This window comes from Salmo trutta, chromosome 29 (genome assembly GCF_901001165.1).
Source record: "Salmo trutta chromosome 29, fSalTru1.1, whole genome shotgun sequence".
Lineage (NCBI taxonomy): Eukaryota > Metazoa > Chordata > Actinopteri > Salmoniformes > Salmonidae > Salmo > Salmo trutta.
The window spans coordinates 11,805,028-11,832,656 of NC_042985.1; the positions used below are offsets into that span (position 1 = coordinate 11,805,028).

At 41.3% G+C, this 27,629-nt stretch overlaps 1 protein-coding gene across 4 annotated transcripts in view; it reads right to left on the reverse strand.

Annotated features, from left to right (window-relative positions):
- The window catches only part of LOC115166922 (CREB-regulated transcription coactivator 3), a 99,156-nt gene extending 72,687 nt beyond the window's left edge, over nucleotides 1-26,469 (reverse strand). For all 4 annotated transcript variants that reach the window (XM_029720854.1, XM_029720852.1, XM_029720853.1 and 1 more), the window contains exons 1-3: nucleotides 25,193-26,469; nucleotides 6,804-6,914; nucleotides 3,517-3,648 (exon numbers count right to left, since the gene is read on the reverse strand). In XM_029720854.1, coding sequence (XP_029576714.1) covers nucleotides 3,517-3,648; nucleotides 6,804-6,914; nucleotides 25,193-25,324 — 375 coding nt within the window. In that variant the 5' untranslated portion in view covers nucleotides 25,325-26,469. The remainder of the gene's footprint in view (nucleotides 1-3,516; nucleotides 3,649-6,803; nucleotides 6,915-25,192) is intronic.
- Between the last annotated feature and the right edge of the window lie 1,160 nt (nucleotides 26,470-27,629).

A 27,629-nucleotide genomic window follows, 5' to 3' on the forward strand; every position in this document is an offset into this window, starting at 1 on the left:
TTTCTAAAACAAAATGTAAGAATTTCTTTCCTTTTTATGACCCAAGTCTTAACGAAAATATCGCAGATGAGAGAAAATATTTCACCTGCCCCTTTAGGGCGGGTGGTTACCGTGGTAATGTGATGCGAGTCATGTTTGTGCCTGTGAGATTGAGTCCGACTAGTATCCGTGTTGCTTCTCTTCCCTAGTAGTTGAAACTCAACATACCGTACTTTCCGGACTATTAAGCGCATCTGAATATAAGCCGCAGGTGCCTACCGGTACATTGAAACAAATGAACTTTACACAGGCTTTAACGAAACACGGCTTGTAACAAAAAATACAAAATTTGCAGTAAGCTTTAGTTGTCTTTTTTCACTGAGTCAATTCCTCACGCTGCTGTTTCCAACGTCTTATCATCGACTCATTAAGACCAAGCTCCCGTGCAGCAGCTCTATTTCCTTTTCCAACAGCCAGATACATCGCCTTCAACTTGAAAGCTGCATCATATGCATTTCTCCGTGTCTTTGCCATGATGAGGGTGACAAAATGACTACCGTAATCAGAATGATGGGAAGTTTGAGAGCGCTCGATTTAATCTAAACAGTAAACAAAAAAGTTGTTTGACCTTAACCCGTTCGGCAATTTCATTGATCTAATGAAAGCTTCATGCCGCCAAAAAAAACTGAGCACGTCACAGAATGTGTTTTTTTGGAGAAAAAAAATTGAAAGCGGGAAAAAAAAAAGAAAAAAAAAAAAAATCGATATATTAGCCGCGTCATTATTTAAGCCGCGAGGCTCAAAGCCTGGGAAAAAAGTTGCGGCTTATAGTCCGGAATTTACGGTAGTTTGTGAACAGACAAATGTAAATAGCCAAGAAACAAAGGACAAAGTCTTACTTGAGACTTTGGTCTCAAGTAAATTAGACCAACTGTTATGCCTGTGCACAGCCCCCAGCCAGGCAGTGTTGCAGTACGACACAGAAATACTTTGAAAACAGCTACTGCAGCATTTATTCTGCTATAAATGTGATAATACTTTACTATTTTTATTCACAAATACGAGTGAAATACTCACACTGTGGAGCCCTGACCACCCACCCACCAATGTGGCTGGTGAAATAGACATCTTACCCACGGGTATTCATTTTAGGCCCTGCTTACTCACTTGCTCTTCCTCCCCAATTACACACAGCCTTTCTTTGCATCCAGCCTTTCTTTGCATCCAGTGTGAAAGAGTGCAACAAGCAAACCACACAGTTGAGTAGAGTATGGGAGAATATACTGGCTCAGAGACAGTTCTTGGAGAAAGGGTTAGTTAAGGTGCTGACTGACAGTTGGTGTTTCCAAAGAAAGACCATCCTTTCTCCTTTCACTACTGAGAATTTGAGCGTTAAGAGCTCGCAGACCCACTCCCAACTCAGTTCTCCTACTAACCTACACAGTTAGAAACCAAATATGTGCAGTTTGAAAGCAATTTCCTGCAATTCTACACATTTTTCCATGGCAAAGAGGCCCAATGATTGTTTCGGATTTTTACATCCTCCCTGACTGTATAGTTTTTATTTTGGTGATTGTTAGTTCTGAAAGATGATCTTATTAAAAAAAATGTGGCTCCATTATCTTTTCTTTATACACTCACTGGCCAGTTTATTAGGTACACCACCCAGTTCTCAAAAATGGTTCGTTCTAACAGACATTGAGTCACGTGGCAGACAGGCATCGAGGCATTCAGTTACTGTTGGATTGAACGTTAGAATAGGCACTTTGAGCATGGTATGATCGTTGGTGCCAGGCTCGCCGGATCCAGTACCTCAGAAACGGCTGCCCTCCTGGGGTTTTCACTCACGACGGTGTCTTGGGTTTATCGAGAATCATAAAAAAAAAAAACATCCAATCAGCAGAAGTCCTGTGGCCGAAAAACAGCTTGTTGATGAGAGGTCGAGGGAGAATGGAAATAATCGTGCAAGCTAACAGGCGGGCCACAAAGAGCCAAATAACCACGCAGTACAACAGTGGTGTGCAGATCAGCATCTTGGAGCGTAGAACTTGTTGAGGATGGGCTATTGCAGCAGATGACCACACCGGGTTCCGCTCCTATGAGCTAAAAACAAGAAGCAGATCCAGTGGGCACATGATCACCACTGGCCAATTGAGGAGTGGAAAAACATTGCCTGGAACATGACAGCGAGTTCAGTTTACTTGAGTGGCCTGCACAATCCCCAGATGGAACAGGCTGTTCGCAGCATGAATGTACCGCCGTTCAATCCGCAGCAACTGTGTGATGCCACCGCGTCAACATGGACCAACATCCCTGTGGAATGTTTCCGACACCTTGTAGAATGCCCCGAAGAATTCAGGCTGTCTGGAGGCAAAGAGGGGTCCGACAGAGCACTAGATGGGTGTACCTAATAAATTGGTTGGTAAGTGTGTCGCTTAAGTTCACTCTGAAAACATTACCATCGAGAAAATTACTTGTATTTTATCAGTGGCGGCAGCCATTTAGCAGCAGTGGCTCGCCTCTGCTAAATTAATATAGGGGAATCACAACATTCACACACACTCTCTCCCATCCAAAATCTCCCACCAATGTCCATGTCCAAAACTGTCAGTGACTAACACAATGCATTACATGTCATGTTTTTATAATGACTAACTGAGCCTTGGGCTTCAACAACACTCTGCCCACACTAGCAAAGGTCAGCGAGCACACACAAATTCACACCACACACAAACCTGCCAAAAGGACTCACGGCAAACACCAACAGTGCAACCATCTTGCTAGCTGCTACAATATTTTACATTGTATTTGATTCCTTGTAAAAGAGACCTTGGTCTCAATGGTGACTCCCTGTTAAAACAAAGGTAAAATAAATGCAATCAATAATTCCATAGATACAGTGGGGCAAAAAAGTATTTAGTCAGCCACCAATTGTGCAAGTTCTCCCACTTAAAAAGATGAGGCCTATAATTTGCAAATAAATTCATTAAAAATCCTACAATGTGATTTTCTGGATTTCTTTTCCTCATTTTGTCTGTCATAGTTGACGTGTACCTATGCTGAAAATTACAGGCCTCTCTAATCTTTTTAAGTGGGAGAACTTGCACAATTGGTGGCTGACTAAATACTTTTTTGCCCACTGTATGCATTTTAAGAGCACATCCCATGCTGGGTAAGCTACACTGTAGTCCAATGGCACAACAAGGGTCGTGCAGCCCTCTGCATAGGCTACAACATTAACCTCTATGCTGAAATTTAGACGTAATGGATTGATTGACAGTTTCACAAATTATGGCATTTATTAGTTGTAAACAGTTGTCATCAGCTTTGTCAACATGCTTGCGAGAATCCTGACAGTTTAGAAGCAAAACACATTTCTGAGGGCCCCAAATGTTGTACTGGTACTAAGTGTGGTAATAGTTGCTACAGGTAAGTTCACTACGTACTACTGGTACTAGTTTATATATGCACGAGTTGCTACTAAATACTACTGGTAACTGGTTCCTACTGGTACTACTTGTGGTTGTGGAAGGATATCTGCCGTCCGTGCTGGTCGATGGGCCGGCGGTGAGGCAAGTTAATGCGTTGGTTGCGATCCCGGTGCACCCGCTCTACCAGGCCATGGTGACGTGTCCCCCTGACACTATCCAAGGCCCCTGGGAAGCCACCCTGAGGAAGAGGGAGAGAGGGGGATGATAATATGAGAGAGGAAGACACACACAAACGAGCCAAAATGTTTTGGCAACTAAATACCTGGTCTCCTGCCACAACCTGAGGGACAGTCCGTAAGCCAAAAAATGCTTCCATACCATTACTATTCCATTATTAGTAATCATGTTACAACTAGTACCAGCATTACTTTTGTTATTATTCTCATTGTGGCTCTTAATATTATTAGAGAGACAAAAAGCGACAGGAGATATATATAGCGAGCGAGAGAGCGAGAGAGACAGGCTGGGGCAGAAAGAGAGAGCGAGAGAGAGGCTAGGGCAGAGAGAGAAAGAAAAGAGAAAAAAAATAACAGCTTTAAATCATGTCTACAGTGTTTAGGTATTACACAACTAACAACCTACTTTTACTCCATGATTTCAGACGGATATCATTCATTAAAACACTCAAACCCTAACCAAAATGAAAACCCTACAGTTACAATGAAGGAGCACTAACAAATGATTAGGATCAAGTGCAGCCAGGTCCATTAAACCTGTACTAGCATCTCTAAGGAGGAAAGAGTCATGTTTTTCTGCTGTGATATCGAGTCTGGTTTCTAGTTCTAAGTCCCAAATGACACCCTATTCCCTTTATTGTGCACTACTTCTGACCAGGGCACATAAGGATCTGGTCTAAAACAGTGCACTATAAAAAGAGAACAGGGTACCATTTGGAATGCAGCCCTAGATCCAGGGATCCCTAATCCCACCCCTCAAAAGAGCCATTCTTCAACACAACAAGGGCACTTTTACCTGGAGCTACTGTATTGTAGCATACACATCTAGGCTAATGTTAGCACTCTATCCTCTGAGGACAAACCGAGTCAGGCAAGCCCACGTGGGCAGCTACAGCGCTATCACATTCACCCACTGTGTGCATTTCTTCTGGGGCTGAATGAGACAGACCAAAGCCAGAACACAGATCTTAGTACTTTGTTGTTGCTTGTCTGGGTAGGATAACATCTGAATTATTTAGTTGGAGTCCTCAAGAGAAGCTTGCTGTTTTGAATTTCTGAAAGTATAGTGCTATACTGTGCAGAGCGCCGTGTGTGTGGGACCATCTAGGGGGTCATTGAGGTCTGGATTTGTTGAGAAGGACATTGTCTCTGTTAGGCAGAATTACAAGGAGAGTCTCCGTTTCCAGAAACTGTCACACATGCTGTAGTTTTTACAATAAATGTGCATCAAACAGTGGTTTTTACAGTAAGTGTACCTAACATACTGTCGTTTTTACTGTAAATGTGTGTTGCTGGGCGAGAGGACAAGGGGGCACAGTTTGGTTGATCTCTTTGCCAAAGCCATGCAAAAGCGTGAGTAGGACTACTCTTCAAAATACATACTCATACCAATCTGGTGGCCCTTCTTGGTTGAACGTCTAGTTGGTGCATATAAATGTATTGGCCATATAAGTAATGACCAAACACGTCAAATGGAGGCCTAGGTATAGCAGATAGCGCAATAACTGGAAGTCTATGGGTAACACTAGTTAACATTGGCTCGCAAAACTACCTCCAACTTCCTTCATACTGGACACAGAAACATACAAATGGTATCCACGAGTTCATCTGACTCTGAGGAAGAAGTTAAGGGGCCTCATTGTCAAAATCCAGAAGTATCCCTTTAAGTCTACAGTAATATTGTTTAAAAAAAAAAAAATTCATTATCTAGCCATTTTATCTGCTACAGCAAGGGACCATGCCCTGTCAGCTTGAAGTCCATACCAAGCAGTGAAAACTTCAGTTGTTTCAATGCGTCTATACTACTGCAATCATAGTAGCACTGTAATCCTGGCAGATAAGGCTGTGAGAGTTACAGTTCTGGTGTTATAGTTGGACTTGGTTGCGTTCGGGAGGGTGCAACGCACTGAAACGATACAGCTAGAAATGTAAAGTCCAACATGGACATTAGACCTTACTGTACTGGACAGGAAAGCATTTCTATCCAAATGTTCCATAACACTGTTGTTCACTAATACTTAGTCTAGCTTGGCAGACTTGTACAATATTGACATTTAAATTACTGACGGGTCATGGTACCCTGTGCCTGAGTTTGGCAGAGGGTGTAACACAGCCAACTAGTCCACATGTTATCCCCACGCCAGAGACCGGAGTTCACTTCCTGGTCCCTCATTGATTATATATGTGTGTACACATAATGTCAAAGGCACCTATTGGTGGATGGGTAAAAATAAAGCAGATATTGAATATCCCTTTGAGCATGGAGAAGTTAATAATGCATCCCATAACATTTTTACATGGAAATAGCTGTTCTATCACTCAGCCTAAAGTAGCAGCCAATGTTAGGCTTGACATTAACCTGTTTATCCAGGAGGTGACTGACAATGTTGTTGTGTTGGATGGAAGAAACAACTTTACAAAATAAAATACATTATTCCCATACCATTACTACAGAGAATCAGACAAATGATGCTACCCTCTGCCTATTGGCTACTTAGCTTATTCAAGCCTGTCTCAAAATACAACACTGCCCCTTTAAGACAAAAATAAGCTCTTTACCTACTCGCTTTTCAAAGATGTCTTCACTCCCCTATTCCTGATTCCAAATTATCTGTACCTGGCCTAACAACTCACTAACTAGCAAACTATATGAACTAAATGTGCACACGTGGCTACATGCAGCTCACTTTGATCTCAACACAAGCGCATCTACTCATGACCACAACTGTAAACACAGTCCAGTTCAAAGTAAATGGCACAGATCCATATATGGCAATGGCCCACTTGCATATAGGCCTACTGCAGCGCTGTTTGGTTATGGGCTGAGTCCTGTGTAATAGAATCCTGTTATTGCCACCAAAAGGTGCTTCTACAAAGTATTGAGTCAGGGGTGTGAATACTTATGTAAATTAGATATTTCTGCATTTCATTTTCAATACATTTGCAAAAATGTCTAAAAACAGGTTTTCAATTTGTCATTATGGGGTATTGTGAGTAGATGGCTGAGATAATAAAAAAAAAGATTTAATCCATTTTGAATTCAGGCTGTACCAACAAAATGTGGAATAAGTCAAGGGGTATGAATACTTTCTGAAGGCACTGAATATAAAACATTTGAGAAAAAAAAAGGGAGCATGATTGTTAAGGAGGGGCTCACCTGGCAGTCAGCGCTAGCGTTGCCGATCTGGTTGACATTGGGCAGGGAGCCTCCATAGTACTGGGCCCTGGTCTGGGTCTGACGTAGCTGTTGGATCTTCTGGAACTGCACCTGTTGGTCAACAACAAAATTGCAGTCGGTAACCAAGGAGCCACAGGGGAAGGAGGAGCAGGATTTATTAGAGGGATGTCCAATAGCGGTCCTGCCTGGAGGTGTCAGGGGAAATCACTGCTCATCCACTATCCCATTAAGGCATCTAGGCATTATTTCCCCTTGCTTCTTGGTTTGCGGGTGGGGGGGGGGGGGGGTGTACAATAGTTGCCATCTGTCTCTCGACATTTGCAAGTTTCAATATTGAAATTCGTTCTCCACTGTCTTATTGAGAAAGTCTCATCCTGACACGTTCAATCTTTTCTCAACCAGTTGAAATCAGCATAATTTTTATGGATATATACAAAGAAATACAAAAACAGGTCAAACGACATGAAATGCAGCTAGTTTGCTGTCCTACCAGCTTCAGTTTGAAGTAATTGCGTTAGCAGTGTAGTTGGTTAGCTTCTACGAACAGTGCCCTGACGAAAGAGCACATTTCCTATGGCGGGCAAAAATAACACATCATTAGTTCATTGTTATGGATGTATCCAAAACAAATGCAATTGCAGCTACTTTGCTGTTATTCTAGCTGCACTGTTTGAGCTGACTGTGTTAGCTGTAGTTTGCTAGCTAGCAAGGGATAAGAGCGTTGCCAGCCAGCACGGCAAAGGAACATTTAGAACGAACAACTGGGTCGCGTCCATAGACATAGAACAAAAAGATTTAACGTATGGGTCGCGTCTCTGGCAACCAAAACGATAGAGTCAACGGCCAGCCGCATTGGCTAGCAACCATACAGTGAGGGAAAAAAGTATTTGATCTCCTGCTGATTTTGTACGTTTGCCCACTGACAAAGAAAGGATCAGTCTATCATTTTAATGGTAGGTTTATTTGAACAGTGAGGGACAGAATAACAAAAAAAATTCAGAAAAACACATGTCAAAAATGTTATAAATTGATTTGCATTTTAGTGAGGGAAATAAGTATTTGACCCTCTCTCAAATCAGAAAGATGTCTGGCTCCCAGGTGTCTTTTATACAGGTAACGAGCTGAGATTAGGAGCACACTCTTAAAGGGAGTGCTCCTAATCTCAGTTTGTTACCTGTATAAAAAGACACCTGTCCACAGAAGCAATCAATCAGATTCCAAACTCTCCACCATGGCCAAGATCAAAGAGCTCTCCAAGGATGTCAGGGACAAGATTGTAGACCTACACAAGGTTGGAATGGGCTACAAGACCATCACCAAGCAGCTTGGTGAGAAGGTGACAACAGTTGGTGCGATTATTTGCAAATGGAAGAAACACAAAAGAACTGTCAATCTCCCTCGGCCTGGGGATCCATGCAAGATCTCACCTCGTGGAGTGGCAATGATCATGAGAGCAATGAGGAATCAGCCCAGAACTACACGGGAGGATCTTGTCAATGATCTCTAGGCAGCTGGGACCATAGTCACCAAGAAAACTATTGGTAACACATTACGCCGTGAAGGACTGAAATCCTGCAGCGCCCGCAAGGTCCCCCTGCTCATGAAAGCACATATATATGCCCGTCTGAAGTTTGCCAATGAACATATGAATGATTCAGAGGACAACTGGGTGAAAGTGTTGTGGTCAGATGAGACCAAAATGGAGCTCTTTGGCATCAACTCAACTCACCGTGTTTGGAGGAGGAGGAATGCTGCCTATGACCCCAAGAACACCATCTCCACCATCAAACATGGAGGTAGAAACATTATGCTTTGGGGGTGTTTTTCTGCTAAGGGGACAGGACAGCTTCACCGCATCAAAGGGACGATGGACGGGGCCATGTACCGTCAAATCTTGGGTGAGAACCTCCTTCCCTCAGCAAGGGCATTGAAAATGGGTCGTGGATGGGTATTCCAGCATGACAATGACCGAAAACACACGGCCAAGGCAACAAAGGAGTGGCTCAAGAAGAAGCCCATTAAGGTCCTGGAGTGGCCTAGCCAGTCTCCAGACCTTAATCCCATAGAAAATCTGTGGAGGGAGCTGAAGGTTCGAGTTGCCAAACGTCAGCCTCGAAAACTTAATGACTTGGAGAAGATCTGCAAAGAGAAGTGGGACAAGAATCCCTCCTGAGATGTGTGCAAACCTGGTGGCCAACTACAAGAAACGTCTGACCTCTGATTGCCAAGAAGGGTTTTGCCACCAAGTACTAAGTCATGTTTTGCAGAGGGGTCAAATACTTATGTCCCTCATTAAAATGCAAATCAATTTATAACATTTTTGACATGCGTTTTTCTGGATTTTTTGTTGTTGTTATTCTGTCTCTCACTGTTCAAATAAACCTACCATTAAAATTATAGACTGATCATTTCTTTGTCAGTGGGCAAACGTACAAAATCAGCAGGGGATAAAATACTTTTTCCCCCTCACTGTAGACGTGTCAGAACTACGCCTATATTTCGTTGAGGGATGAAAGTAGCCTGTGAATAAATGTATCAAAATAACATTTAAAAACATTTATGGTAACCCGTTGTAGAAAAGCTATTGTACACTCGAGGTTGTGCAAAACAACCTTTTTTACTCTGCTCCGCCCTGTACCTATGACCACAGCACAGCCGTGCTAAAAAAAAAGTTGTTTAGCATGCCCTCTAGAGTACAACCGCTTTATTTTGCTCCAGCCCAGCATTGACTCCTCTCCTACTCCTGCCTACATGACTAAGATTTGCCAATGGTCACCCCTGGGCTATAATTGCATCCATTACAATGCCGGTCAACACAGCAGCTGCATGGGCGGAGCATGGGGATAATAAGGGCAAGATATGGACAAGACAGCAAGAGTGACAGAAAGTTGTGCATCAGAAAAATAAGACGCAATGGAAGTTGTTGCTGGTTTCGTTTATTGGCTCAAATCAAACATTGCTGTGAATGTTGGCTGTATGGTTCATATACAAGATATAATACTATCAATTTCTTATGTAATGAAATGACAGAAATCCATTGGGTTTTAGACAAACAATACTAAGGTTACGCTTTTGCTCATGGATGTGGGGAGGTGTGTCATTTCTGTCCAATGACGTAGTCTAGTTCCTGGAGAATACATCTGTCCATTAAAGGGAACTGCCAGAAGCAAACATTTTGTAACCTATCCATTCACCAATTCATAGAAAGGAGTCTGGTATGGCAGCCTGTCTCCACACCGGGGCCCGTATCCATAGTGTCTCAGAGTAGGAGTGGTGATAATGAATAAGAGTAGGCTATATGGACAGATCCTAGAGCAGCACTCCTACTCTGAGACACTTCGTGGATACAGACCCTGTGCTCCTCCAACACAGGACCAACTCAGGGACCCCACAGACCATGGTTTGTTCGGCTAAGGTAAACAGTTCCAATTATCAATTCTGATCAGGAAAAGGCAAATCCGTGGGGCGTTTCTTCCTCACACTAACCAAAGGACAAAATTTGAATCTCAAAGACTGACCTCATTTGATGCAATCAATGGGTTTACACAGAAGAGGAACTCAGAGAAGAGAGGACAGTAAAAGAGTTGACAAGGAGCTAAGCTAGGTTTAATTTAACACTATACAGCCTCAGGGACATTCAGGAGACCTTTAGCTCTTGTTGTGATTAAATGTCATTCAAATTTAACACGTGGCTGGTGCTCCAGGGAAAGCTGTTCTCTCTCTGTGTCTGACAAGCCGGCAACATCCCGCAGGTGTAAGATGAGCCAATGTCTACAAAGTGAGAGAGAACGCCATTGATGTTGGACTAAGGCTGAGCGATATGGCTAAAAATCAGATGGACACCAGTCTCAACATCAACAGTGAAGAGGCAACTCCGGGATGCTGGCCTTCTAGGCAGAGTTGCAAAGAAAAAGCCATACCTCAGACTGGCCAATAAAAAGAAAAGATTAAGATGGGCAAAAGAACACAGACACTGGACAGAGGAACTCTGCCTAGAAGTCCAGCATCCCGGAATCGCCTCTTCACTGTTGACGTTAAGACTAATGTTTTGCGGGTACTATTTAATGAAGCTGCCAGTTGAGGACTTGTGAGGCGTCTGTTTCTCAAACTAGACACTAATGTACTTGTCCTCTTGCTCAGTTGTGCACCGGGGCCTCCCACTCCTCTTTCTATTCTGGTTAGAGCCCGTTTGCGCAGTTCTGTGAAGGGAGTAGTACACAGCGTTGTACGAGATCTTCAGTTTCTTGGCAATTTCTCGCATGGAAGCCTTCATTTCTCAGAACAAGAATAGACTGACGAGTTTCAGAAGAAAGGGCTTTGTTTCTGGACATTTGGAGCCTGTAAATCGAACCCACAAATGCTGATGCTCCAGATACTCAACTAGTCTAGTCTAAAGGACAGTTTTAGTGCTTCTTTAAAATCAGAACAGTTTTCAGCTGTGCTAACATAATTGCAAAAGGGTTTTCTAATGATCAATTAGCCTTTTAAAATGATAAACTTGGATTAGCTAACACAACGTGGTTGCTGATAAATGGGCCTCTGTACGCCTACGTAGATAATCCATAAAAAAATCTGCCGTTTCCAGCTACAATTTCCAACATTAAGTCTACACTGTATTTCTGATCAATTTGATGTTATTTTAATGGATACAAAAAAAATGCTTTTCTTTCAAAAACAAGGACATTTCTAAATGACTCCAAACTTTTGAACGGTAGTGTGTATACACTTACATACACACACACACACACACACACTAGAGAGAGATTTTAACGTTCTCTAAATAAAGCTTTGTTGCACAATTTAAGGTCAAAACACCCCATTTCAAAACAGTCAGGAATAATCTAATGAATTTGGGGCTTGTAAAATTATACCTTGACTAAAAGTATGACTTCCACAACCATAAAGACCTACTAATAATTTCATAATTTTATCAAAATAGTTTCACCTGCATTTTTTTTGCAATAATCATTGATCTGGCTTTCAAGTCTATGAAAATGCAATTGTTAGACATCTTCCTGGAATATGCACATTCAGCAATAGTGCCCAACATCTTGTAGCCGTCATTATAAAATATGAACACAGGTCTCATAAACAATCACTCAAGCCCACCTTCTAGTGGGTAGCCAGCTAATCTTTATAGTTCAAGTTTAGCCAACTTGGGTGTATTTGCTTGCTAACATGGTATAACAGTTGAACTGCTTTGAACACACCCTCCTGTCCATCACCTGTTTGTACAAACTGTTCACTTTGTTTAGATATTGAAATCAAGTGGCCTACCGGGATAAGATGCTTATTACTAAGAATCAGAAGGAGTTGCCAATTTCTTATATAAATTAGGTTTGGGTGATATATTGTTTATATGGTATATTTCTAAATACCGACAGTATGATTTTCTAAACTTTTTGTGTTTTGTTTTTTGGGTTGGGGGCATCCCCCCATCACGGGAGCTTCGCACTACGCCACTGCTTATAACTATAAGAAATCTAAGACTTGTCAAACAAATGACATCCAGCTCAGGGCTCCAGGTAAGCATTTGGTTTGCTAACCCAGTGGCTAGATGTCAAGATCAAGTTTCCTGGTTACAGCAGAGACATACAACCCCCTCCTGGAACAAGATCCCTGTTACATAAATTGTTTTGTGTGTGGTTGTTGAAATAGCACCCCTTGTGTGCACATTCGGTAATACCGTATAGCCCAGTATGGTACAGAAACGGTATGAACATCTGGATACCACCCAACCCTATTATAAATCAGTATTTGTATGCTCACTGCACATGTATTAAAACACAGACCAGACAGCTAGCACATAAGTCTGTTGCTAAAATGCTGCTAGCGGTATTTGGTACCGCAATGCTGCATTAGATTTTCCAAAATCATGTTTATTGATACTCTCATGTTAGTAGGGTCTGCTCTATTCTACATTTTGGGAGTTGAGACATAAAAAAGGTATCGTTAGAAAAGTTCATTATTTAACTGTACGACGTTTCTAAGCGTTTCAGTGTCCATTTGACCGATTCTGTTGGACCAAACCTCAAATGCAAAAAGAGAGTTTAAACTGCTTGTTGTCAGTGAGGAAGAAGTGTTCTTTAGTCTTTGTTGTTTTGAGTGGCAAGGGGAGGGGCTTGGTGTCTCCTGTGAACACAGCACAGAAGGAGACAAGACCAAAAAGACTCATAAAAACTGGAGAGAATTTATTTTGGAACGTCGCACTAAACATACATTGAAAATAATTTGATATCACCCAGCCCTATGTTGGACTGAGCATTTAAAAACCACAATCTCTGTTCTGAATCCAACATCCCCTAAAGATCCACTCGAGAGGGAATTTCCCCTTAATGCATAACAATCTCATTGCCAAATCCAAAACTCCCTCTTTTTCCCAGCTTCCCAGATAGGAAGCCTACCTAACATGGCATAGCCTAACTTGGCATAGACCACACCTTAATATAAATCAAACTATCACAAGACCGTCCCACCAAAGACAAAACGCAGGACTATTTTAAATACTCCCAGCCAATCGGGTAAAACAGTGCTTAACAAATGGGGTTCTGGAGGACGGGACAATGCAACAAGACAACCCCAAAATACATCCATCATAAACAGAACACACATTCCAGCGCCTCAGAGTATCCAATAATGGTATTCATAAAAAAGGCAGAGGGACAAAATGTCAAAGACCTTGCGGTGGCATCATTCCCACGGGTTAAGAGAGGAAATCCAGGCGATTTCCACAACAACTCATAGGAGGGCCTTAGTGACAAACTGCAGATTAACAACATAGGAGAAGGAGAAAGCCTCTGCAGACCATGAAGCACCGGTGTAGACCTTTTTCACAAAGCAGGAAGACACTTTGCTAGTTTACTTTCCTAAAGAGTGTGCAACAACAACAACTTTATAAAGACATGAACACTTTGCTTTCAGTAGAAACAGAAAAATCTGTATAAGACTACCCTATGCATTTATCCACATTAGCTGGCAAACTCCTTGACCATTCAGTGAAATAGCCTAGGTCTACTACGCACAGTGGTGGGAAAGCAGTTTACCCTCAGGTGAAAACAGACTCGTGAGGTGCAAATAATATCTCTAGTTACATAGAGATATTATTTGACAATATCGCAATATGATTTTTGCACTAGTTGGCTGGACCTGCACCAAAACATTTTTCCTTCATTGCTTGTTCTCCATATTTAAAAAAAAAGGAGCCAATTTGTTTTAAGTACTCAATTCCATGACTGATCAAAACTTGTTTTCTCATGGCTCTCTCATCCCTCTGCAGGAGCAATATGTTTGGAACATTAAACTGCAATAAAGTTACGGTATCAAATTGCAATTGTTCTGGCTCTGTACTCTAGTACTTTGGACTTGAAATGCTAAACGAGGTTAAAGTGCAGACATCTATAATTTGAGTGTGTTTTCACCATATCGGGTGAAGCATTTAGAAAATTACAGCACTTTTTGTACATAGTCCCCCTATTTTAAGTGACCAAAAGTATCGTGACAAATTCACTTATGTGTATTAAATCTGGTCCCATATTCGTAGCACACAATGACTTGATCAAGTTTGTCACAAAAAAAAAATTGTTGGATGCATTTGCTGTTTGTTTTGGTTGTGTTTCAGATTATTTTGTGCCTAATAGAATAAATGAATAGTAAATAAAGTATTGTGTAATTTTGGAGTCAATTTTATTGTAAATAAGAATAGAAGTGCTGGAGTACTGAGCCAAAACAAAAAATGTGTCACAGTCCCAATACTTTTGGAGCTCACTGTATAGAATTGCAATTCATATCGGCACCAACATTTCACGACAATATCGTATTGTGAGGTCCCTGGCAATTCCCAGCCCTGAAACAGACCCAAACACAGAGCCACTCGAGCACTTTCAACTCAGCCTGTAGTTGCCTGTTGTGAATGTTGAAACGGTGAGTTTTAATTACAGCCGTTTTCTGGCAGTGTCTCATGGACTCCGACAACTGCAACCCACTCACTGGGCCTCGGTCTCTCATGGGTCATCAACAGTTCATACCTTACAGGCAACATCACTCAGAGTAGCCTACAAACCACATCTCCTTTAACTGGCCATTTCAAACTCTGGCCTCTCATAAAAGAAGACACTGTGAAGCGATGGTATGAAAATAACGTGAATGGAACCTTTACATTTTTTCCCAGGAGATCATGTTAGTTTTCTTGACTGTGCGTGTGTACAGAGTGCCTTCACGTTTCAGAAGGCAGAAAATGAATCAAATCAAGAGATTTCAATTCAGCTTGTGATTGCGTGGAGGTGGGCATTCTTAATAGCTGCCTTTGACCTTGTTCATTAGGGCACAACAAAACGTTTTGAAATGCTTTTCAACAGAAAGTGACAGGGCGTTTCTTTTTTGACAAGTACAGTTAATACCTCCCTGTTTAATTCAGTTCTCTCCTGTTTGGTGCCTAATGAATGCAACCGTTGTCAGCTCCCAATCCACAGTACAGGATAAAATGTAACTGAAGGGTGGAAGAGGAGAGAAGGGGGAATGAATGAGATGTTATTGATATTCTCCACATCTGAAGAAGTAGGTCAATAGGGACATTAGGAGTAATGTTTAGAAGGTCACAGACAACAAGCCTGTTAGACGTCTATAGAAGCATTGGTTTAGCCTAGTCACTAATAGGGATGTAAACAAATTTGGGCACAAAATTGGCGAGAAATAAGCATTATGTGCGTATGGTACATTTCTGGGATCTTTTATTTCAACTCATGAAACCAACAGTTTACATGCGTTTATAATTTTGTGCAGTATATATTTGTTTCTTGAAGAATATATGCTTCATGAGCGGAGTTCAATTGTCATACCCAATCAGAACCCAAAATATAAGCTTGTTTTAATCCTTTGTTTGGGACAGTTTTAGGTTGTTGATTTTGGTCACTGTCAATGAGCATTTCTCCTTTGCCAAGGTAATCAATACACCTGTTAATTTCTCTACCATAAGTCGCCTCCAACATTGTTTTAGAGAATTTGGCAGTACGTTTAATCGGACGCACAACTGCAGACCATGTGTAACCACGCCAGCTCAAGACCTCCACATTCGGCTTCTTCACCTGTGGGATCATCTGAGACCAACCACCCTCACAGCTGATGAAACTGAGGAGTATTTCCTGTCTGTAATAAAGCCCTTTTGTATGGAAAAACTAATTACTATTGGCTGGGCCTGGCTCCCAAGTGGGTGGGCCTATGACCTTCCAGGCCCACCCATGGCTGCGCCCCTGCTCAGTCATGTGAAATCCATAGATTAGGGGCTAATTCATTTATTTCAATTGACTGATTTCCTTACATGAACTGTAACTAAGTAAAATCGTTGTTGCGTTTATATTTTTGTATATACAGTACATTTGGAAAGTATTCAGACTAGAGGTCGACCGATTATGATTTTTCACCGCCGATACCGATTATTGGAGGGCCAAAACCCCGGTACCGATTAATCAGCCGATTATTATTATTATTTTAATAATGACAATTACAACAATACTGAATGAACACTTAATATAATACATCAATAAAATCAATTTAGCCTCAAATAATGAAACATGTTCAATTTGGTTTAAATAATGCAAAACAAAGTGTTGGAGAAGAAAGTAAAAGTGCAATATGTGCCATTTAAGAAAGCTAATGTTTAAGTGCCTTGCTCAGAACATGGGAAGATATGAAAGCTTGTGGTTCCTTTTAACATGAGTCTTCAATATTCCCAGGTAAGAAGTTTTAGGTTGTAGTTATTATATTATTATAGGACTATTTCTCTCTATACGATTTGTATTTCATATACCTTTGACTATTGGATGTTCTTATAGGCACTTTAGTATTGCCAGTGTAACAGTATAGCTTCCGTCCCTCTCCTCGCTCCTACCTAGGCTCAAACCAGGAACACATCGACAACAGCCACCCTCGAAGCAGCGTTACCCATGCAGAGGAAGGGAAAAAACTACTCCAAGTCTCAGAGCGAGTGACGTTTGAAACGCTATTAGCGTGCACCCGGCTAACTAGCTAGCCATTTCACATCGGTTACACCAGCCTAATCTTGGGAGTTGACAGTCTTGAAGGGGTGGGTATAATTTGTGGAACGTTCCAACAGGAATCTGTTCCAAAAAACGTAAAGTAAAAGGTTGCCAACCAACAACGCATACAAAGTAGCAACACATACAAACCTAGCTAACTAGCTGCCGAATAGGCATCAACTCACCACGTAGCTTATTCTTAATATTTGTCCATAGGCAAACAGACATGTGAGGACAGACATTTTTCGGAATAAACGTGATGAGTGAAAAACGCAATGAAATAGACCACTCCCTACCCGCTATCTTATTCTGCCGCTATGCAACTTTGTATGCGTTGTTTTTTGGAAACCTTGTTATTTAGGAAGTTTTTGGAATAGATTCCGGTTGGAACGTTCCACAAATTATACCCACCCAGGTTGAAAATCATAAACAGCGCAATGCTTGAAGCACAGCGAAGTGCTGTTTGAATGAATGCTTACGAGCCTGCTGCTGCCTACCACCGCTCAGACTGCTCTATCAAATCATAGACTTAATTATAATATAATAAACACACAGAAATACGAGCCTTGGGTCATTAATATGGTCGAATCTGGAAACTATCATCTTGAAAACAAAAGTTTTTTCTTTCAGTGACATACGGAACCGTTCCGTATTTTATCTAACGGGTGACTAAGTCTAAATATTCCTGTTAGGCATTGATGTTTATGGTTAGGTACATTGGTGCAACGACAGTACTTTTATCGCAAATGCGCTTGTTAAATCAACACCCGTTTGTCGAAGTAGGCTGTGATTCAATGAAAATTAACAGGCACCGCATCGATCATATGCAACGCAGGACACGTTAGATAAACTAGTAATATCATCAACCATGTGTAGTTAACTAGTGATTATGTTAAGATTGATCGTTTTTTATAAGTCTAATGCTAGCTAGCAACTTACCTTTGCTTCTTGCTGCCCTCGCGTTACAGGTAGTCAGCCTGTTAATCCTTGTGGAGTGCAATGTAAGGCAGATGGTTAGAGCGTTGGACTGGTAACCGAAGGTTGCAAAAACGAATCCCCCCTGAACAAGGCAGTTAACCACCGTTTCTAGGCCGTCATTGTAAATAAGAATGTGTTCTTAATCTGACTTGCCTAGTTAAATAAAGGTGTAAAAAAAAAACAAAAAAAAAAACATACATTGCTCCAAAAAATAAAGGGAACACTTAAACAACACATCCTAGATCTGAATGAAATAAATAATCTTATTAAATACTTTTTTCTTTACATATTTGAATGTGCTGCCAACAAAATCACACACAAAAAAATCTATGGAAATCCAATTTATCAATCCATGGAGGTCTGGATTTGGAGTCGCACTCAAAATTAAAGTGGAAAACCACACTACAGGCTGATCCAACTTTGATGTAATGTCCTTAAAACAAGTCAAAATGAGGCTCAGTAGTGTGTGTGGCCTCCACGTGCCTGTATGACCTCCCTACAACGCCTGGGCATGCTCCTGATGAGGTGGCGGATGGTCTCCTGAGGGATCTCCTCCCAGACCTGGACTAAAGCATCCACCAACTCCTGGACAGTCTGTGGTGCAACGTGGCGTTGGTGGATGGAGCGAGACACGATGTCCCAGATGTGCTCAATTGGATTCATGTCTGGGGAACGGGCGGGCCAGTCCATAGCATCAATGCCTTCCTCTTGCAGGAACTGCTGACACACTCCAGCCACATGAGGTCTAGCAATGTCTTCCATTAGGAGGAACCCAGGGCCAACCGCACCAGCATATGGTCTCACAAGGGGTCTGAGGATCTCATCTCGGTAGCTAATGACAGTCAGGCTACCTCTGGCGAGCACATGGAGGGCTGTGCGGCCCCCCAAAGAAATGCCACCCCATACCATGACTGACCCACCGCCAAACCGGTCATGCTGGAGGATGTTGCAGGCAGCAGAACGTTCTCCACGGCGTCTCCAGACTCTGTCACGTGCTCAGTGTGAACCTGCTTTCATCTGTGAAGAGCACAGGGCGCCAGTGGCGAATTTGCCAATCTTGGTGTTCTCTGGCAAATGCCAAACGTCCTGCACGGTGTTGGGCTCTCATACCACCTTCATGGAGTCTGTTTCTGACCGTTTGAGCAGACACATGCACATTTGTGGCCTGCTGGAGGTCATTTTGCAGGGCTCTGGCAGTGCTCCTCCTGCTCCTCCTTGCACAAAGGCGGAGGTAACGGTCTTGCTGCTGGGTTGTTGCCCTCCTACGCTGCTGCACTACCTGAGCAACTTGTGTGGGTTGTAGACTCCATCTCATGCTACCACTAGAGTGAAAGCACCGCCAGCATTCAAAAGTGACCAAAACATCAGCCAGGAAGCATAGGAACTGAGAATTGGTCTGTGGTCCCCACCTGCAAAACCACTCCTTTATTGGGGGTGTCTTGCTAATTGCCTATAATTTCCACCTGTTGTCTATTCCATTTGCACAACAGCATGTGAAATTTATTGTCAATCCGTGTTGCTTCCTAAGTGGACAGTTTGATTTCACAGAAGTGTGATTGACTTGGAGTTACATTGTGTTGTTTAAGTGCTCCCTTTATTTTTTGAGCAGTGTGTGTGTGTGTGTGTGTGTGTGTGTGTGTGTGTGTGTATGTATGTATGTATGTATGTATGTATGTATGTATGTATGTATGTATGTATGTATGTATGTGTGTATGTATGTATGTATGTATGTATGTATGTATGTATGTATGTATATTAAAAATATCGGCAAATCGGTGGCTAAAAATGCCGATTACCGATTGTTATGAAAACTTGAAATCGGCCCTAATTAAAAATCGGCCATTCCGATTAATCGGTCGACCTCTAATTCAGACCCCTTCACTTTTCCACATTGTTACGTTACATCCTTATTATACAATGAATTTAATGAAATCAATCAATCTACACACAATAGCCCATAATGATGAAGTGAAAACAGTTTAGACATTTTTGCAAATGTGTTAAAAATAAAACACAGAAATACCTTATTTACATAAGTATTCAGACCCTTTGGTATGAGAATCAAAATTGAGCTCAGGTGCTTCCTGTTTCCATTGATCATCCTTGCGATGTTTCTACAACTTGGAGTCCACCTGTTGTAAATTCAATTGATTGGACATGGCTTGGAAAGGCACACACCTGCCTATGTACGGTCCCACAGTTGACAGTGAATGTCAGAGTAAAAACCAAGCCATGAGGTCAAAGGAATTGTCCATAGAGCTCAGAGACAGGATTGTGTCAAGGCACAGATCTGGGGAAGGGCACCAAAAACTGTCTGCAGCATTGAAGGTCCCCAAGAACACAGTGGCCTCCATTCTTAAATGGAAGAAGTTTGGAACCACCAACACTCTTCCTAGAGCTGAGCAATCTGGAGAGAATGGCCTTGGTCGGGGAGGTGACCAAGAGCCTTATGGTTGCTCCGAATTTCCTCTGTGGAGATGGGAGAACCTTCCAGAAGGCCTTTATGGTAGAGTGGCCAGATAGAAGTCACTCCTCAATAAAAGGCACAAGATACTTTTTGGAAAACTCCAAGCGTGCTAACTAAAGGATTCTCAGACCATTAGAAACAGGATTCTCTGGTCTGATGAAACCAAGATCAGATGTTATGCTTGGCATTCAGGTAGAGGAAGCCTGGCACCATCCCTACGGTGAAGCATTGTGGTGGCAGCATTATGCTGTGGGGAAGTTTTTCAGCAGCAGGGACTGGGAGATTTGTCAGAATTGAGGGTAAGATGAACGGAGCAAAGTACAGAAAGATCCTTGATGAAGTCTTGAGCATTCTGGAGCAGGTTATCCGACTGGGGCTAAGGTTCACCTTCCAACAAGACAACACAGGAGTGGCTTCAGGAAAAGTCTGAATGTCCTTGAGTGGCCCAGCAAGAGCACCGACTTCAACCCAATCAAACATCTCTGGAGAGACCTGAAATTAGCTGTGCTGCAATGCTCCCCATCCAACCTGACAGAGCTTGAGAGGATCTGCAGAAAAGAACAGGAGGAACTCCCAAAATACAGGTGTGCCAAGCTTGTAGTGTTATACCCAAGAAGACTGTTGAAGCACCTTTGGCAGCGTTTACAAAGTGCTGAGTAAAAAGGTCTGAATACTTATGTAAATGTAATATCTGTTTCTTTTTTTATTAACTAGCAACATTTTCTAAAAACATTTTTTCTTTGTCATTAGGGTATTGTGTGTAGATCACATCAAACTCGCAATATTGACATGTGCAATATCCACACCACAAGAGACTTATATAGCATGCAATATTCTGAAACACATCTTAGCCACTTAACATTTGCTATAGTTTACTGCATTTTTTTTCTCCTCTTGCAGCTGCATCCCACACACACCAAGTGCCTCCCATAGACATTAAAACCAGTAGATGGTGATAGGAATAAGTGGATGACGTTAGCGCTATGGAAACTCCCGATGGCGCATTAAGCCGGAAGTGTTTGAATTGCCTTAATTCTTAATGACGTGATGAATTCTCCTGCCTGAGAGACAAGTGCATGAGGGCGCGAGCATCCTCGTAGGCTGCCGTGATTGTCACACAGGACCACGTGCTGACAGACAACATATGTAGTAGTCAGAATGGATCACAATTTAATTAAAATATCCTGATTTGTAACTAACTTTATAACAATTCACCATTGGGACTTGATCAAAATAAAAACAATTTAGAGCTCAAAAACAGGCACCTAAATTCTTCTGGTTTGGCCGTTCTGGCGATCGTAATTGACATAGGCTTTCTAGGGCAGACCAGGGCTTTTGGCACCGCTAGGTTGCTATGCAGTAGCCAACCAGCAGAGCTAATGACTTCACGCTCCAGACTGGACACTGGGGACCTTGCGCCGCCCCTGTCACTTTAACTGGCACAGTTCCTTGTCCTCACTGTTAGAGTCACTACAAGTTTGCTTGCTGTTCTGTTAGGTCAAATGCAGTCAACCGATTGTTCCAAACTAGAGGTCGACCGATTTAAATCGGCATGGCCGATTAATTAAGGCCGATTTCAAGTTTGCATAACAATTGGTAATCGCCATTTTTGGACGCCGATTATATTGCATTCCACGAGGAAACTGCGCGGCAGGCTGACCACCTGTTACGCGAGTGCAGCAAGGAGCCAAGGTATGTTGCTAGCTAGCATTAAACGTATCTTATAAAAAAAGAATCAATCTTCACATAATCACTAGTTAACTACACATGGTTGATGATATTACTAGGTTAACTAGCTTGTCCTGCGTTGCATATAATCAATGCGGTGCCTGTTAATTTATCATCGAATCACAGCCTACTTCGCCAAACGTGGGATGATTTAACAAAAGCACATTTGCGAAAAAAAACACAATAGTTGCACGAATGTACCTAACCATAAACATCAATGCCTTTCTTAAAATCAATACACAAAAGTATATATTTTTAAACCTGCATATTTAGTTAAAAGAAATTCATGTTAGCAGGCAAGATTAACTAGGGAAATTGTGTCACTTCTCTTGCATTCATTGCACGCAGAGTCAGGGTATATGCAACAGTTTTGGCTGCCTCGCTTGTTGCGAACTCATATTCCAGAATTTTCCATAAATATGACATAACATTGAAGTTTGTACAATGTAACAGCAATATTAAGACTTAGGGTTGCCACCCGTTCTTTAAAATACGAAACAGTTCTGTATTTCACTGAAATAAATGCTTTGATTTCAAAATGATAGTTTCTTGGTTTGACCATATTAATGACCAAAGGCTCGTATTTCTGTGTTTATTATATTAGAATTAAGTCTATGATTCGACAGAGCAGTCTGAGCGGTGGTAGGCAGCAGCAGGCTCGTAAGCATTCATTCAAATGTTTCTGTGTTTGCCAGCAGCTCTTAGCAATGCTTGATTCACAGCGCTGTTTATGACTTCAAGCCTATCAACTCGAGATTAGGCGGGCAATACTAAAGTGCCTATTAGAACATCCAATAGTCAGAGGTATATGAAATACAAATGGTATTGAGAGAAATAGTCGACGAGTCATAATTCCTATAATAACTACAACCTAAAACTTCTTAACTGGGAATATTGAACCATCAGCTTTCATATGTTCTGAGCAAGGACCTTAAACGTTAGCTTTTTTTACATGGCACACATTGCACTTTTACTTTCTTCTCCAACACTGTTTTTGCAAATGGAGCATATTTCATTATTCATTTGAGACAATAGATTTTATTTATGTATTATATTGAGTTAAAGTGTTCATTGTTCATTCAGTATTGTTGTAATTGTCATTATTACAAATAAATAAAATATATATATCTAAAAATAATTTTAAAAAAATAACTAAATCGGCATCGGCTTTTTTTGGTCCTCCAGTGAATCGGTATCGGCGTTGAAAAATCATAATTGGTCAACCTCTATTCCAAACTAAAACAACGCTGCTTTCCACTCTGCTTCTTAATATAAGTAATTTTACTTCTAGGATTCCAAAAGTTACACCAAGAGTTATGACCTTTGTCAAATCACAATATTTGGTAAAGAACTACATTTAAAAAATGTAAATAGCTCTTGGATTTCTCCCATATAGTGCAGCCCTAATACACATCATTAAAGTCTAAATGAATGTAGCAACTGCAAGAAATGCTACCCTTGTAGATTCCATCTGGGCGGAGTTGTGAGAAGATTGACTAAGTCCCTAAGAGTGTCTCCACATAGCAGCTGTGGTGCTAGTTGTTTGGTATTAAAATAGTCTCAGAAGTAGTCGGCAACAAGAAAAACATGACATTGGATGCAAAGCTGGTACATTTCAGGTGAATCAGACACACAAGAAGTTTCCTTCCTAGCTAGCTGGATACACATGGTGAACTTGTTATGAGTAGTTAGCAGATGAGGCAGGGCTGGTATGTCTACACATGGTTCCCAGCAAGCTTTGGCCATTCATTTTATTTTACACACACATTAAAACACAGTCATGGGAAGTGCAATGAAAACCTCACAAATCACCCAGAAAAACAGTTACATTTCTCAACAAATAAGTCCCCAAAACAAGGATGCCCTTGTCATCTTTATATTCGACCTGCCAACGTTCAACGGTTGCAGGCTACCAACACTGAGCAAAACCAGGCACGAGCCACCCAACACCCCCAATAACTCTGCCTTTTTACTCCATTAAGATACATGCACGAGATAAAGCCCTTGAGGGCTCAATTGAAGATAAGAGCAGCATGACTATGTGTGTGTCCCACTGTAAAGCAATGTGAGAGTTGCTCGTTCACAATAGAGGGGATTGATTTGAGACCTTGATGCTGCCTAACACAGTAAACTGGGCTTGGGTGTTTTAGAATGCAATTGTCCCCACAAATGTGAAGGACTGCCCAATTCAATGTTACCCTAGCTACATTAACATTAGTAGCTGTAAGTTGCTTTAGATAAGAGCGTCTGCTAAATGACTAAAATGTACATTTGATAAACAGTTAAATGGATGAGATCGGCACATAATTAGCGGTTTGGGTCCCATTCAGTGCAGAAGTCAGGCCCGAAGATCTCACTTCTCGGTATAAAAAAAAAAATGCAACAATAGTTTAGACAAATTCTTATGATTAGAAATCAACTTACAAATCAGGGAGTGTTTATTCAAATGGATGATTACAGGGGAATGTAGTTAAGCCACAGTTTATTGTGCAGGCAAAATGAAAGGCGCCATTACAATTGCCATCTATACATCATATGACAACAACACATTGCTGCTAATGGTGACTCATAGAAGAATATGTAGCAGCTGGTTATTAACCAATCATTTCATTCAAAAATAGGCAGACAAGTGCAAGAGTGCGTGGTGCAGAAAACATGTTCACTGGTGATGTTTCTGTTCATATCACATCACATCACACACACAGCAGTGATCAATGCTGACCTGTGTCTAATTAGTGAGTGTGAACTGTCAGCCACTAATCACCCATCGATTGATAGCCCCCCGTTTAGGCGAAATATATTTCCAAACAACCCTGATGAATTTAACTTTGATTTAAGGATTATCCTTGTTGTAAGTATTAAAAACCTTATTGTTAATAACTACAGTCATTGTAGTTATATAGTAAACAATAACCATAGGGTTCTTTTTTTCTAAAGCTAGCCTTATTTCGAAGTAACCTGCCTAACCATAACCTCAATGAATTGTGACACAAGTTTGACAGGTGCCCCGCTGCTTGACAGCAGAGAGCATTCACACCCTGCTGGCTTGCCTGTCCAACTTCCTTGATCAAACCAAACCTGGCATTCCTATCTAGCTTGAGACCACTCATGCGCTAATAAATCACACTTAATAATTCGATATTTATAGACAGGGATCTGCTTACCCTTGAGACAGTGAGATCTGTCATAAGCTGATCGAAGGCCCGCGTCTCCTCTGCTTGTTTCTGGTTGTGCAGCGCTATCTTTTCGCTGAACTTCCTGGGGTTTGAGCCACCCGAGCCCGGGGATCCGGACATGGTGTGGGCCGCACAGTTTCAAAACTTTACTTAAAAAATGTCAAGCGAGTGCTTGGGGCACAAATAAAGATAGTGTGGTTTTGATTGTCAGTACACTTTTAGCGAATCCATCAGTGCTGCTTCAATTCGTCGCGTTGGCAAATCTTCGGTGCTAGCTAACGTTAGCCACATAAGTTAACAATAGTGAACAGTTCAGCTGACAAGTGTTTGTAAACACATTCCAAAATATGTGTTTACAGTGCCAGCAGGTAACGCTTACCGACGTATCCCAACGTATTGACAATGCATGTGAAAACATTTACATTTGTAAATAGTTAGCTAAACTAATAACAAGCCAACAACTTGTTTGAAACTCAATCAGTAGCTAGTTACTGATCGAGTTTAGCTAACTAGCTACCGTGAGAGAGTACCAGTGCTAGCTAGCTACCTGTCACTTCCATTTTCTTCATTAACAATTTAGCTTAAAATAGTAACGTTATTTGAGGACGTATCCAACAATGCATTGTCAATTGAGGCAATACGCGTAGCTAAATAACTAATAAGTACTTCAACCTCTTCAAAGCTATCAAAACTGTCATTTTATGCAGTGTATAAAAATGTTCATCGATAGAAATTACAGCTACGCAGCTAGCTCGTACAGTAGCTACCGCGTAATGCGACACGAACAGCAGAGAAGCGCAACTAACGTTAGCTAAAGATTTGTAAACTATCTAAAACAATATTTGCTAACGTTGCCCTCGGCAGTTAGTTTGAATTACGCCCAAATATAGTTGTTAGCAATGTTTTCATTAGCGAATACTTCCCTTGTGGAGAAGATTTCGAAATGTCATTTCAACAAGTGTCGGAAAGATCTTACAGTAGCAGCGCGAGCGTTATCCAAATCAGCATGTAACATAATCCACTCTCTCGATCTCAAAAACATTGCTTTCGATTCTGGTCCTCTGATTTGGCAGACAGGCAGGTCGACTGTAACAGTTAGAACTATTTTTTTACGGGCTATATTTAGTTAGCATGTAAACATTCAAATCCATGCGGTAAAGTCGAGCTTCCTCTCCTCTTGTCTCCTCCTGTTGCATATCGCTCCATAGTTTGTCGGCTCTTGTTGGTGAGATCCCTTTCCCCACTAATCCTGCCACATAAAAAAAAAAAAACAGCTTGAAACTGTAAAACAACCTTACCGGTTATGTCCACAGGAGGGCAATGAAGAACTCTTAAAGGGGATGTGTACCTGGCCGCATTATCCAACTGAATATGGCAGCATGGAAACACTTCAAAGGAATCCTTTTCACTGCAGCCAGTAACAAGTTTCCATCCCGTTTTTATGCGAGTTAAGTCATACAGTATAAATACAAGGTCAAGACAGCTGTGATAGAAACAGGATGTTTTGGTACAATTTTACAAAAGCCAACAGATAAATTGTTTGTTCGACATGGTGGGATCTTTTTGTTTCGATAAAATAAATGATGCAAGAAATGTCAGTCAAGCACCTTTATGCGCAAACATTTAAATAACAACATTCATATGGAAGTAAACTTGATATGGTGTGTGTGGTCCTCCCACTACGACTCAGGAAACCATGTCGTTTATTTAGCTACAGATGAAATAAATGATGATGAAGTTCACAGGGTGGTGAAAGTGCACAATGATGAGCTTGATGCTTCTTTCCACTATCGCAGGTCTTATTCTGAAGACATGATGATTGATGCTTAACTGCTATTTGACAAATACAAATACTCTCGTTCTTATCCATAATCTTATCATGTAGACTAGCCTACCCACAATGTATCTGTGAGCTGTTGGCTAGAGCACATGAGCCAAGACCACAGTTTTTGTGACAAAACTATTGGTAGAGTTGAAAATGCACTGGAAACACAATGAACTTTAGATTTTTATTCAGGACATGAAAACTTAAGCGAAAAAGTACATTTTGTGTGCACTACGTCATCACACACTGATTTTTATCCACAAGAAGTCAGATTTTCTTTATGCAGATTTTAAAATATTTGTATGAAAATCTGGCATCAATTGGATGGAAACCTAGTTCATAGTAGAGATGGTTGCCAAACTGAGATTATTTGACACTGGGGATCACTTGATACACTGAAATATGACTGTAACCACTTCTGAATATAACCTAGGAATGAAAATATAGCCTTTGTCTGAAAAAAAGTGTTTTTGCGTCATTTTGTACATCATTTAATCATAGCATCCACTAAAATAAGAAACTGCATATTACATCATTGTGTATTTGAAACCATGGGGAACATGTTGCCATTTCTGTTGGTGTTTTGCTTGTGACACCTAG